The sequence below is a fragment of the Suricata suricatta genome, chromosome 6 (assembly GCF_006229205.1).
Source record: "Suricata suricatta isolate VVHF042 chromosome 6, meerkat_22Aug2017_6uvM2_HiC, whole genome shotgun sequence".
In the NCBI taxonomy this organism is placed as follows: Eukaryota; Metazoa; Chordata; class Mammalia; order Carnivora; family Herpestidae; genus Suricata; species Suricata suricatta.
The window spans coordinates 6,752,586-6,767,701 of record NC_043705.1 but is presented as its reverse complement, the minus strand read 5'-3'; the positions used below and the strand labels follow the sequence as shown (position 1 = coordinate 6,767,701).

The 15,116-nt window shown below is 37.2% G+C and overlaps 1 protein-coding gene across 2 annotated transcripts in view; it reads left to right on the top strand.

Annotated features, from left to right (window-relative positions):
- DMXL1 (Dmx like 1) overlaps positions 1–15,116 on the top strand; it is a 129,574-nt gene that overhangs the window by 24,246 nt on the left and 90,212 nt on the right. For both annotated transcript variants that reach the window (XM_029941556.1, XM_029941555.1), the window contains exons 5-9: positions 2,854–2,986; positions 6,952–7,018; positions 8,330–8,508; positions 12,465–12,654; positions 14,581–14,749. In XM_029941556.1, coding sequence (XP_029797416.1) covers positions 2,854–2,986; positions 6,952–7,018; positions 8,330–8,508; positions 12,465–12,654; positions 14,581–14,749 — 738 coding nt within the window. The remainder of the gene's footprint in view (positions 1–2,853; positions 2,987–6,951; positions 7,019–8,329; positions 8,509–12,464; positions 12,655–14,580; positions 14,750–15,116) is intronic.

Genomic DNA, 15,116 nt, shown 5'->3' with positions numbered 1-15,116 from the left:
TACTTGGTATATGATAAGAGCCCTATAAAAATACTGTTAGCAGGTAAACTAGCCACTTGAGGTGTCATACTAATAACTGCAATAAAAATAGTTAACATTTGAATTGAGTGATATTTCTTTAGTAATAACAAAATTGTTGCTTGGATATTGTACTGTTGAATTCTCAGTCGTAATGCTTCACAGGATAGTATTAATATTAAATTCCTCTAAAGTCAGCATTACAGAGTAGTATTAAAAGATAATTACTTGAGGCGCATGGGTGGCTCAGTTAGTCTAACTCTTGATTCTGGCTCAGGTCATGATGGGGGGGAGTCATGAGAGCCTGCTTAAGATTCCCCCTCTCTGTCTCTTTGTCTCTCTCTCTCTCTCTCCTTTCCTGACCCTCTTGCCCACTCTCTTTGTCTTTTTCTAAAAAATAAAGAAAAAAAAGATAATTACTTATTTTCCTAACATACCTAATAGTGACTTGACAACAGCTCAGACCATTATCTCTTTGTGATTGAGTTATTTTCTTTTTACAATTTAAAGTTTAAAATTTAATGGTTTGGTTGAAAAATGAGTTATTCTTGTAATAAATAATTGGGAGCAATTAGTATATTATTTTTGCAAGTGAAGTTTAGTTATTTATAAACTGATTTTAAATATTTTAAGTGAAATATTAGCATTTTTCTTCTGACCAATATTTACTTACTATATGCCAGGTATTGGGATATAAAGAAATTTTTTCGGATGCCATTACTTAAATTGACTGTCGTACTTCTGTGTTTTCTCCAGATCCATTCTTGCTTCCAGGTTAATCATGACATTTTCTGTTACGATTTTTTTTGTCTTTTTTCCTCTACTTTAACATTCATACCTCCACCCTTTGTGTTCAAGGCAATGTACTGTATTATACATTAGCTATCTTTGTATCATTTCATAACTGGGATTAATTATTTATAATTATTAATTATTTATAATTATTAATTATTTTGTATTCCTTCATTTCAACTTCAGTTTATGTTAAAGAAAACTTGTAAAAACCAAACTCATAAATAAAGGGATTGGCAGTTGCCAGAGGCCGGAGAGAGGGGTGGGTACAATATGTGAAGGTGGCCCCAGGGTACAAGCTTTGAGTTATAAGTCCTGAGGATGTAACGTACAGCATGGTGACCTTAGTTAACAATACCATATTGTATATTTGAATGTTGCTAAGAGAGTGGATCTTAAAAGTTCTTGTGTGACAAGAAAAAAATTGTTACCAATGTGTGGTGATCAATGTGGGCTAGATTTACTGTGCTGACCATTTTGCAGTGTATGCAAATATCAGGTCATTATATTGTTCACCTGAAACTAATACAGTGTCATATGTCAGTTATATATTAATTAAAAAAAAATAAAAACGTGTCTATTGGTAAACTAAGCAGTAGAATAATAACTAAATTTAAATGAAGTGTCTCATTGATGCTTTCTAGGCTGTTTTTGTCTGTCTCTGAGACCTTCCACCTTGTTGCTACTGTTTATTGCGCTTCTGCTAAGCCTGTTAGCCTGTGCTTCATGGTTATACATATTGAAGCGTTATAGCTAATCTGTACACACTTCTGACTTTACAGATGAAAAGAAAATTGAGGCTCAGAGTTTCCCCGACTTAATTAAATTCACATGACTACTTAAATGACTTATTCAGGATTTAGACACAGGGATTTTTGATCAATAGTCTGTGCTTTGTCACAAACTCACTTTCCTTGAAATAAAGTGATCTTTCCAGGGAGACACAAATCCTTAGTCCTTAATTGCCATAATGAACGCCTTATTTATTTTCACCTTTTTGACCACAGTTGTCTCTTCCTCTGTCTTCTTTGTTTGGATGATAACACAGTCTTCTGCTCAACTTCCCAAGCCATAAGTTGGGATTTTTCCTTGAAAACTTTTGTATCTCCTGATTTTTAGTTGATGTCAAACCTCGAAAATTCTGGTTTTGAAATGGCTTTCAAATCTTCGCTTCTTACTTTAATATTTGATTCAGATCCTCATGATTTCCTTTGTGTGTTATTATAGTCAGTTAACCAGGTTTCTCTGTGTCTTTATTTTCTCTAATTTCATCTATCTCTAGGATTATTTTTTTTTTAAAGAATCTTTGCCTGTCTTTGTGCACTGGAGCCTTTGAAAGCATGGTGAAAATTAAGGATATCTCTCTAGAAAAACGTACATACTATCCATATAACTGTTGCATATTATCTCAGTGCAGGGAGGTTTAGAAGCCTCTTCAAGTCCATCTGTTGATATATGCCCATCCTACTTTAGACTTCTTCTGAAGTACAGATCCACTTATGTAACCCCCGCACACACACTTAACATACCCACCTACCTATAACAAGCTCCAAATTCCTTACAAACTTCAAAAATGCTTTAGTCTCTGACCAGAATTATTTCCAAGTCTGCTGTCCACCTTATTTCTTAACCGTAAACCAAATTATAAATCATTCTTGGGAATATATTTGAACTTGCATTAATTCATGCCTCTCTTTACAGAATGTCTCTACCAGAATGTGAAATCATCTTGAAAAAGGACAGTTTTCATTTGTCATTTTGCTGCCCCCCCCTTCCCCAAGTGGCTAGTACGTGCCTGGCACAAAGAAAATGCTCATTAAGTATTTGTTAAATGAAAGATTACATGATCTCTTCCCTTTTTCCCAAGCTGCTTCAACAGAATTAAAATACAGCCTCATTTTCCCCCCAAATGTTTTGGTTATTTAACTTTTTTTAGAAGTTGATTTGTCTTTATAGTATTATATGAGACTCGTAACCATGTAACTTAACTCACTAGTTAAATACCTAAATAATAAATGGTGAATAATGTATATATATTTTTAGGCAATCGTCTTTTAACTGGTTCTAGCTGTTTGCAACTGTGGTCCAATGCTAACTTGGAGAAGCCAACTGAAGATGAAAATCCAGATAAAACAGATCTTAATTTGGGGGACTGGAGATGCATTTGGCATTGCAAGTAAGCAATTAACTAGGGGATTAAAGTGATAAACCTGTTCATGTGCGTTTTGTTATAAATGCATTTTAGTTTGTGTAAAACTACACTCACATAAAACGTACTGAGTTTTTATTCTGCTGCAGGTCTTTTTGTTAATACAGAGGATTCACAGATCCAATTTTTTAAAAATTACTGAATAAAACACCTATGGAGAAACACAAAAAAATACGTTAAACCTGTACGATTATCATTAAATAGAAACTTGCTAAATTCTAATGAAGGAGACAGACACACTTTCCATGCTTTTGACTGGAAGTTTTCCTATTGTGGAGAAGTATATTTTTCCTAAGTTACTTTATGTATTGAACATAATCCTTGTCAAAATCCCATTGGAATTTCTACTTTTGATCATAGTTCTAAACTTCTTTTAAAAGATTAAATATGGGAAAAATCAGGAAAATTCTGTAAGAAATAAAATAATGAAGATAGCATAATAAAATGATTTCTAAAGCTAGAGCTGGTCAAGCAGTTTGTTGTTGATGTAGGAACAGGTCAGGTTCCAGGATTAGGCCCAATTACACATGGATATTCAGTGTATTAGGTGTCATTTTACATCAGTGGGCAAACATGGTAGCTCTGTGGAAAGGAAAATGACATAGAATCTGTTTCGCACGTCACTCCACAGTAAGTGTCGAAAGAGGGAAACCTGGAATTTCTACACAATGAAACAAATACTAGAAGAAAATAAAGGTGAACTTTTATATTTTGGAATTAGAGTGTCCATTATGGTGGCAACTAGTGACCTACCACTTTGGAGCACTTGAAATGTGGTTCGTCTGAATTGAGCTGTGCTATAAAGTATAAAATACACACTGGATTTCAAGAACTTAGCACAAAGGAAGGAAATGTAAAATACGCAGTTAAATTTTTTTTTATTGATTACATGTTGAAATGATACGAGTTTTGACATATTAAATAAAATACTTTCACGTGTTTTTTGTTACTTTTTTAAATGTGGCTACTAAGAAACTTTAACATTTGACGTTTATGTTCTAGCACTATTGTATGAAAAATGCTGCTTTAAATTAGGGAAGACTTTCTAGGTATGATACCAGAAGTAGAAACTGAAAGGAAAGGAAAAGAAAACATCAATATTTGTGACCATGTCAACAACAAAATTCTGTAAAGCAAACAGACCACAAAGAAAATAAATAAAAAGTTGAGTAAAGTATTGCAATTTGCAGTTAATGCTTTTTTAAAAGGTGGTCTTAAAAGTTAATATCTCAGTAGTAAACAAAAATAGACAATGAAGTGAAAATTTTTTAATGGTAGTACATATGAATAATGTAAGTAAGAATTATGGACTTCACTCAAAATCAAGAAATACAAAATATCCAGAAAGAAGAGGATGGATAATATCTATTATTAGTGAGTGTTTGGAGAACAGGTATTCTTAAATACTGTTGTTGAGAGAGGGTAGGTGGTATTTTTCTATAGAATATGAATCAACTGGCTTAATTTTTTATACCCATGAGATAGTAACTCCACATTTCATTCATTCATGCAGCAAACATTTGCTGAGTGTTTACCATGTTTCAGACAGTGGTAGAAGCGCTTGGGATATCGATAGCAGTGACCAGGCAGGGAGAGAAAGACTACAAACCAGTAAACTAGTAGGACAGAATGTTAAGTGGCATTCTTCCTGAGTCAGTTTTCTATGAAACAGGAGTAGAAATATATCAGATACCAGAGTGAGAGCACAGCAGACCTGGTATATAGAGTTTAGAAAGGAGAGCTGGTTCCATATATGTTGTATCCCTAGGCTAGATCGTGAGTTTTAAAAAGGGTAACATGTGGAGAGGGAGTAGGATTTTGCAAAGAAAATTCTTTAAAAGAGTTATCTTTGCTCTGGAGTCTTGCATGTAAAGTTGTGGAGATGGGGGTAGGGTGCAGCAAAGTGTTATATTCCCTTCACCACATGGCTTCCATGGGTTGAATTGAGAATTTGAAATGTGTCTTGTGCTTTGGGGAGAGGGGAAGAATCTTAAATTAATTCAAGATTAGAATCTGCAGTAATAACTTGGACTAGACATACTACTTATTTGGGATGGTTATTTAATTAAGCGGAAAAGCCATGGGACTCAAGGTTTCAATTTAGGAGAAGCTGATGATTACACTGAATGGCATTGAGCTGGATCACACTCCTTTTGTGATGTATGTAAAATCCTTGTTAAACACATTAGACGGAGATCAGCAGTACCACAGAGAACTGAGTAGGGTAAGAGGAAGAAGAATAGAGGTGACTTTTGAGTGCAGACCTGAAGAAATGCGGGAGCAAGCTGTGTGGGAGTATCTCTGAGAGAAGAATCTCGGAGACAGAGGGAACATTCAGTGCAGACTCTGATAGGGGTGTGTTTAGCGTGTAGCTGGAGTAAAGAGAACAAGGTCAGGAGTCTGCTTAGAGGTTACTGTGAGGCATTTGCCTTTTGTGCTGAGTTGGGAAGCTCTTGAGAATTTTGAGCAGAGGGAGCATTGGGAACTGATTCCCTTTTTTAAAAGGGATTGCCTTAGCTATTTTGAGAGGACCTGGACGGAGGTCACATTCTAGGAGATGGTTTTGATGGAGATCAGAGACTTAATAATTTGTTTTAAGAATATCCTTAGAATTAGCCAGATGCATAAAAATGTGTATACAAGGATGTTCATTGCACCACTTATTTTGTAGCAGCAAAAATGAGAAAACAGCGGTGAAACGTTAAATTATTTTAAAACAGTGCATATGTATGTAATGGAATATCATAGCCATAAACTAATACAGACCTATACACATTGATATGCACACGTGTTCTTTACCTACTTTAAAATAGATAAATGTTACAAAGCAAATTGTAGTATGACCTCACTCCGTCCTCTCCTCCCCTATATGCTCTCACAGAAAGTAGATAGAGAAGGAAGGTGGAGAGATGGGTCTAGAAGTCTGTGCATTAGAATGTTAGTAGTGGTTTTGCCTGGGAAGGAGTGTTGTGGTGTAACTGTAGGTGATTTCATTTTCTTCTTTTCATACATACGTATCAATACTTTCTATTACATAACTATTACATTTAAGATCAAGAAGAATGTTACTTTGATTTGGAAGGAACTGTGACACAATTCCTCTTTGGCCTGCTTTACAAATAAATTTAAGATGAATCTATCTAATCACCAAATTGGGTAAAGAAAAGGAAAGCAGTGATAGTGAGGATTGTCTTGAGAGCAGCATAAATGGGCAGCCAGCCAGAAGGGAAGGGAATGAAGTGAAATGAGCCAGAGCTCATTGGAGAAGAAAAGGAAACGTGCACCAAGTGTGGGGGTGAAGCTGGCAGGCAGACTCCTCATGTGTGGACGTGCCCTGGTAACCCACACGTGATCTTCAGTGAGGTCAGTGCTACTTAAGGGAGATTTCATTTCAAAATATTGATTTATTGTCCATGAAAATGTATGATAGAATATGAAAAAGAGAAAGGTTTCATTATTCAGTTTGGAAATCTGATTTCCAGAGCCATTCGATATCTGTATTCTAAGACAATGAGAGCTGTGATTGTTTTGTCTTAAGCTTTAAAGACTGAGAAGTCTTTCCTTGTGTGATTCTTACATGTAAAAATAATTTTTATACTTAATTTAAAAATTTATACTTTTTATTCATGTAAAATATTTTTATACTTAATTTAAAAATTTATACTTTTTATTCACTGTGTATTTATGAGATGGACTTAATGTCCATCTCATAGATATTTTCATATAAAAATAATTTTTATACTTAATTTAAAAATTTATACTTTTTATTCATTGTGTATTTATGAGATGGACTTAAAATTGAGTGTAAAAAACTTTTGTTATCACAAAATTTTCCATTATTTAGAGCAAGTTCCTGAATATAGGTTAGAGAAGTAATATAGAATTCTCTCTAATTTTCCTTAAAAATTATTTTTTATCTGCTTCATTTACAGAACTGCTTCCCAAATTCACTTAATGAAATTTTCACCAGATGGAGAATTTTTTGCCACTGCTGGGAAGGTAATTTTGTGAAAATAGTATTACTGTTGGTTTATTTTAAAACTTCAAAAACCGTAACTGGATTTATTCTTTTATTTAAGTAGAAAATGTTTTCTATTAAAAATATATTCTAATAAAAATATATTTTATTTAAAATATAGCAAAAATGGGCTATTATTGTTTTAAAAGTTAGTACAGTATAATTGAGACATAGACTTAAAGGTAGATCTGGATATAAATCTGCCATTTACCAACTTTTTGATTTGGGGCAAATAATTCATATTTTTTGAGCAAATATAATAATTTACAGACTTTCTATGAGGTCATTTACAACCATTTTCATGTTTTTCCCTGCTGATGTCACAACAGTATATTTCTCTGAAATTATTTTATTTGTAATCTTTGGATCACCAAATAGTCCATACACATATTGTCTGAAATTAATTGTTTTCGTGATTTAAACCTTTCTATAGACTAAAGATGTGAGATACTTTAAGTCTTCAGTGAGGTTTTTTTTTTAGAGAAATGGAGTTTATTCTGATTCCAGTTGCAGTGGAAGTGCAATTATAGTAAAAAGCAGAACATGGTACAGTGTAGTCCACCTTGTTTTCCCATGCTTCCCAAATTAGCAGATGCAGTTTTAATTGTACTTAGAATATTTTGGGGCTTCTGGGTGGCTCAGTTAAGTGACTGACTATTGACTTGGCTCAGGTCATGATCTCGCAGTTCAGTTTATGAGATCAAACCCTGTGTCTGCACTGACCACGTGGAGCCTGCTGGGAATTCTCTGTCTCCGTTCCTGCCCGCCCCTCCCTCCAGTCACAGTCTACCTCTCCCTTTCAAAATAAATAGACGTGGAATATTTTATATAGTAGTAGCTATTAACTCATCACTACTGTCTTCAGCATTTTCTTTGAACATTCACATGATGCTTTATGAAAACTTTTGTTTAAAAATATTGGCAGTCTTTGTAAGCCTGCTAGTGGTAATACTTTTTTATTTGATATTTGACTAAGTGGGAAAATAAACCCTTTATCCATCAGTCTTTTCTCAGTAATTCCTATACGGTAACCAAAATTTTCCTTGATCCTTTTCTTGCAAAATATACACATTCATATACCTTAATTCTCAGAACACAATTATGGAATGCTAATAGAAAAGTTTCACAGTCAGAGATTTTCTTCTCGGTCCCCCTGTGCCAACCACACCTCACACCCCTACATTCCTATGGTTGGGGAGAAAATTCTTTCTTTTGATGTTTGACTTAACCTTTAAATTAATTCTCATGTGAATGTTTTTCTATTTTTTTGTTTGTTTTTGTTTTTTCATTAGGATGACTGTCTTTTAAAGGTATGGTATAATGTAGAAAACTGGCGGACAGCTGTTACCTCTCCGGATAAAAGTTCAGAAAAACAATCCCAAGGAGAAATGGACTTTTCCTTTATATATCTGGCCCATCCTCGAGCTGTAAATGGATTTTCCTGGCGTAAAACAAGCAAATATATGCCTAGGTCAGCGATTTAGTCATTTTATCTATGTACTAAGAGAACATCGTCTTTGTGACATTGACTGCTCTTTCACTTTAAGAAACCACAGCTATAGGACTTCAGCCTGTGAGGATGTTAGTAATATCAGATGATCCTTGGCCTGCAGACGTCTGGCCAGAGGTCAGCTCTGATTGACGCATCAGAGGAGAGCCGGGGAAAGGATAATTTACCTCCGTCTCACATGTCTAGAAGTGACAGAGTTGTACATCTTTTTTTCTCTTTGTTAACTATCCAGTTCTTTTGTCTCTTGGTCCTTCTCTATATTGCCATTTACATGGACCCTTTTACATTTCAGTCCCTAATCTTGTACCTTCTCTGTGTATCTCCTCTGGTTTCCTTTTTGTTTTTAAACTGCTTTATTGAGAGGATATACCATGAGGCCTCAAACATTTCTTTAACTGTATCCAACATCTTTATGGAAAAGAGAGCAGTTTAAAAGTGCCCTGAACTAGGTAGTAGTTTCATCTACACATGCATGTACAGATCATACAATAACTTCTTTTCTTTCCTGTTACCCTTGCCAGACTGGATAACCCATTGAATTTTGTCCTGTATTTAGGATGGTACAGAGACGTATTCTTAAATATAAGTAGAAATCCCTTTTTGTTTGATGGCCGTTTTCGATTTGGTCACACCATGGAGCAGTACAGTGTTTCCCTTAACCTTTTTTCACTGGATCATTTGTTGACTTCAGTTTTGCTCTTCTGGGCCAGCAGAGTATATCCAGATTTTTTTTTTCAAAAATGTGTATTAAGATTGATTTTTAAAGAGTAGTTAAAGGCTCATAACAAAATTGAGTGGGGGGTAGACAGATTTCCTGTCTGTCTCTTGCACCCACACATGGATAGCCTCCCCCATTATCAGCATCCCCACCAGAGTGGTACATTTGTTATGATTGATGAACCTGCACCATCACTGAGAGCATGGTTCAGTTTTGGTGGTGTGCACTGTGTGGATTTGGATACATGTATGATGATGTGTTTCCATCATTGTTATACCTGATGTTTTTGAGCTGTTTTCTAGTATGGTAGTTGCCATTATTCCTGCCCCATCCACCCAGTCTAATAAAGCGTAGGAGTAGGACGCTGTGGGACTGGTGATGGCTGTGTTGTCAGGAGGCTGTGGCAGGGTTTGTGCTAAGGTTGAGAGCGGCGTGGACAGTCAGCACAGCTGGCAAAAGCGCTCCCCCCGGCTTCACTTGGAGAACTGTTGCTCTGCAGTGCCTCTGAGACCGTTGCCCACATACATAAAAACGTGTTCAGAATGTGATGAGCTGTGGCATGCGTTAATTCTCCCTTTAAAAGTTGCAAACGGCCCCAGTAAAAATAGTTGTCATCCCAAACTGTGAAGATTGTCATTTCAGAGGCTGATTTCTTCTGATACATCCAAGTGTGTTCACTTGCACATGGTTGGACCACCAGAATACTAAAAAAGAGGCTTATGAAGTATTGTATCTTTTGAGAGAGGACAGTTACATCTGTACTTGACCTAATTCACTTGGTGTTGGTGAAAGAGATCACAGTGGAGGCAGGTGCCTTGCACCGGGCCGTCACGAATGCCTAGTCACACCAGTGAGGTGTAGCAGTTTCTCATTCTGCCTGTGTTCATTTTATCTCTTACCAACTACATTCTGCAGGAACCACAGTGGCAGAGGACTAGAATTTTCTGTTTGTTACAGTATCTTTTAGAGGTCTCAAAAATTTTTCTTCTGGTCCGTGTCATGTAAGAACCAGCTAATCTCCCTGAGCTCTTCTAGGTTTCATTTTAGCTTTACCAACGCCTGCAGGTACGTGGTGGGAAGGCCGGCCCCTGAGAATGACAGCGGTCCCTTCAGAAACCACGGGTCTGTCTGATGTGGCGTCTTCACTGGGCTGTGCAGCTGCTTTGTCTTTCACACACACTTCAGATGCTCAACAGTAATCCTCTATGCAAGGGCACTGCCGGCTTGAGAGAGAAGGGAAGTGTTTGTAATGAGCAGACACGTCTTCACTAATTCACCACGGCTGGAGGTGGGATGAGCTGGAAGGCTTGTTATGCCCTCCCCTAGGTGACTAGTTTCAAAGCCGTCTTGGCCTGTCGTTACACGCAGGTGGGACACACGGTCTTGTAGCTGTCACAGGTGTTACAGATGCTTACCCAGCACATGCTTGCCTTCCATGTGGTTATTCCTTTTCTGAGGCGGGGGCGGTCACACCTGAGTATGAGAGGAAGCAGTGCCCTGATACCAAGTGAGGAGAGGACGAATTGCTAGAGAAATGGCTCACCCAGAGCGGGGGTTTCTTCCAGTCTCTTCTTAGATTACCTGGCTGCTCTTTATACTGATTGTAAAGTCTAGTATCTTGAGGAGAGTCACCTGGGGCCACCACACTCCTAGGTCAGAGATCTCTCTGCGCTTCTGAGTTGTGTATCTCTCCTGCTTGTTCTGTTGCTTTTGCCTAAGTTCCTATGCCTCCTCTGATTGCTCTCTATTCAGCCCTCCACTCTACTACTTTCTCCTCTTCCTTTCTAAGCCTGCGCATTCTGCCCGTCACAGGTTGGCTATGTGAACCTTTCACTTTCCCTATTGCCTTTTGATGTATTTTCTTCTGTTCCCGATTGCCTACTTTTAATCCCATTGTCACTGCCTTTGTGGATGTGAATGAACTAGAGAGAGATGGAGAGAAGGAAAGAGGATAGGTCAGAGGAGGGTGGAGAAAAAAATGAAGGAAAAGGAGGGAGAGGCTGAGGAGGCAGAAAGGAGTAGGAAACAGGATTCAGAAAGTAAAGGAGGAGGGGCCCTAGCAAGTGAGGACAGGTGGCAAGGGAGAGTGGCCTGGAGAGGCTGAGAAGCAGAGGCTTGTGGGAGAAGGCAGAGGGAGGGAGGCTCCAGTGTGGATGGAAAAGGAGGAAGGCAGAGTAGTAGACAGAGAAGCGGGCGGGGAAGGGGGAGGTTGAGAGAACAGGAGGGAGGCTGAAGGGGAGAGCAACCCAGACAGAACACGTGGTTTCCTTTCTCTTCCCCTTTGTGGTTGTTCTTTTTCTTAATCAAATAGATACATTTAATAAAGTGCCGACTACAAAAGATTTTTATTTCCTTTTTGTTTTTGACTTACTGAGTTACTTGATAGAAGCCTTGTACTGATTGCTGTTTTTAATTCTGATATGTTTGAGTATGTGTCTGCTACAGGATATTGTGGCTTCTTTTCTTTCTTTCTTTGTTGTTTTGCTTGTTTGTTTTGTTTTGTTTTTTGAGGAGTTCCTCAATAGAAGGTCGTCTTTGTTGATAGGAGTTCAGCCTTTGATCCCCTTGTGCTTAGGGGGTTTATTAATATATATGTAGTTGATTTTGCTTTTATTTTGTGAGTAGAAATACAGTAAATTCACTGAAAGTCAAGAATAACTAAGGAAGGAGGTGATCTCTAATTATTTTATCATGACTGTTCTCCTTTGTGCTTCACTGCTTTTGGAATATGTTAAGCGTGGAGAGAATAAGTATATAAATAGTGCAGCTTATCAGTGACCGGTGTGCATACACCTCCACAGAAAGTGAAAATACAGCATTATGAAAGAATTCAAAAGGTAACCATTCAATGGATAAATCAGAAAAATTTTAAAGAAATTGTGGGGGTTTTTCTTGCTTATTGACTGAGGGATTATGGCATTATCTCAGTGTTTGTTCTTTGGATTTAAGAGAATTTTAGATTCTTAAAACAAGAACTACCACATCCTAAGCAGAAAAGAAGTAGGTTGGCAGGCATGTGCTATGGTGAGATCAAATACTCAGTTTTAAGGATTTTGACTAAATATGTTGCGTAAATATATATTTGCATTTTCTTTGGTGCTTTAGCTGTGTGAATTTAAATAATTATAGAAACACTGTAGAATATTATACCGTGTGAAATTTATGTCTTTGCCTCTAAATAGGTCTTTTTATCCCTCAGGGCTTCTGTATGTAATGTGCTGTTGACTTGCTGCAAAGATAATGTGTGTCGTCTTTGGGTAGAGACCTTTTTACCAAATGGCTGTCTGCTGTATGGAGGGGACCGCGGCCGTTGGGATGAGCCAATTACATTAACAAATGACTTCAAACCAAATACTTCTAGTAAAGAACGAGTTCAGAATGCTTTAGATGTAAGTGTTTTTAGATGTTATTGCCTGCAAGTTTTAAAACCTTTTGTGTACCTTTCCTTTTTGTGACATTCTTCCCAAGTAACGTTCAAAGCCATGGTTAGTTATGAAGAAATATATGTATATAGGAAAATAATTCTCAGAAAGCTATATAATTTGTTTCATTCAAAAACTATTCTTAAGGGGGCACCTTTAGGTGTTCAGTTAGTTAGGCGTCTGACTCTTGATTTCTGCTCAGGTCATGGTCTTGTGGTTTGTGGGATCAAGCCCCACGTTAGGCTCTGTGCTGACAATAGGAGCCTGCCTGAGATTCTCTCTCTCTCCCTCCCTCCCCTGCTCATGTTCTGTTCCTCTCAAAATAAATAAATATTAAAAACATATTCTTAAGGATTTGCCTGGAGCATAAAAGTACTTATAATTATGAAGTTCCTCTTAAGTTCACCACTGATAATAAAGAGATTACACTTGACTTTAAATGAAAATCTGAGAATGCAAAGATTTGACTGAAAAAAATCACTTATATATATGTATACATACATATTTATATGTTTTTGTTGTTGTTCAGACATTGGGGTGTTTGGTTTTGTCATAATTACAGGATTCATTAGAGTAGTTTATCGGAGGGATGCCTGGATGGCTCATTTGGTTACACATCCAGCTTCAGCTCAGGTCATGATCTCACAGTTTGTGAGTTTGAGCCTCACGTCAGGCTCTGTGCTGTCAGCTCAGAACCCACTTGGGATTCTGGGTCCCCCCTCTCTCTCTGCCCCTCCCCCACTCATGTTCTGTCTCTTCCTTCAAAAATAAACAAACATTAAAAAAATAGTTTATCAGATTCTGCCTATTTGACCAAGTAGCATGGAAAGTAAAAGTAAATTTTTAATGTGTAGACTAACTGAACGTAGACTAGTAATACAGATCCTCATTTTCTTGATATTGAAAACAAAGTATTCTAAAAGTGATTTATCTTTGAATTGTTTGTATGATTATGGAATAACTATTTTTCAAACTTGGAGAGTATTTTACGGGCTCAGAATATAATTAAATATATATTTCCGGGAGACTTAATAGCTGGTAGGATGGTTATGTGAAATAATAGCTGAAAGAAGTTCTTGACTAGGAATCTGAAGACTCTTGTTCTAGGTTTAGGTGACTTTGGGTTCTGTAGAAACTATTTTATCACATAAAAGATGTGAATAATAAAGTCAGCACTGTCTGCCGTATGGGTCACATGAAGTGATATCTGAAAAAGCTTTGCAAATTATGGGATATCATCCTAATGCCTGATGGTAATATTCTTCAGTGCTTTGTGGTTATAGGGAACGGTGCACATGGAGACATCACCATCCACAGATACATTATAGTAAAGTTCTGTTTTATAAAATTAATTGTCAGAAAATAAACCAAATAAAAATCGCAAAGTATTGTGTGATGGTTAAAAGCAGTTAGGCAGTTAAGTTCCAACATTATTCTTCAGGTTCACATTTCCTGCACAAAAGTACTGTAAGATATTTTGTACATATAAACTCATCTGAAATAGGACGTAATGAAATAAGTCAGAGAAAGGCAGATACCATATGATTTTACTCATGTAAACTTAAGAAATGAACAAAGAAAAAAAAGACAAAAAAAAAAAAAACCCAGGGATTGTAAGCAGAGGGGAGTTGGTTGGGGGATGGGTGAAGTATTTGAGGGGGAATAAAAGTACACGTAATCACGATGAGCACTCAGTAACCAATAGAATTGTTGACTCATTATATTATACACCTGAAAGTCATAGAGTTGTTAATGATACTGGAATTAAAACTTAATTAAAATTAAAAAATGAAATAGGGTATATGTACTGTCTAGCAATCATCATCCAACTCTGTAAATACATGTGCTTACGACAGTGTAGCCACTGGCTTTCCTTTGTTTTTATTCGCACAGGTCAATCTGAGACATTTCCGCAGAGGTCGGAGGAGATCACTTGCCCTTGTAGCGCATACCGGGTACCTGCCGCACCAGCAGGACCCTCACCTCGTCCACCGCAACGCTCCCCTGCACGCCAACGCACTTTGTCACTTTCATATTGCGGCCAGCATCAACCCAGCCACAGGTACCAGAGCGCTGTTCCAGAGATGTTCTTGGAATTGAATAAACTGATATTCTCACAAATAAGTTATGCTTCTAGTTTTGAATATGTAAAAAATTGGAGGTGACTTGCTTATCTAACTTTCTGTTATAGCCAGCTCCCCAAAGACATAAAAATAGGTTTTTGTTTACTTGTTTGCTTTTAAGACTATGGCCTGGTTTGTGACTTAAGATCTTAATAAGTCATAGGGTACCTGGGTGGCTCTGTTGTTAAGCATCTGACTTTGGTGCAGGTCATGATCTCTTATTTCATGAGTTCGAGCCCCACATTGGGTTAGCTCGAGCCCCACTTTGTGTGAGCACGAGCTTCGTATCCAGTGAGCCCTGCTTCT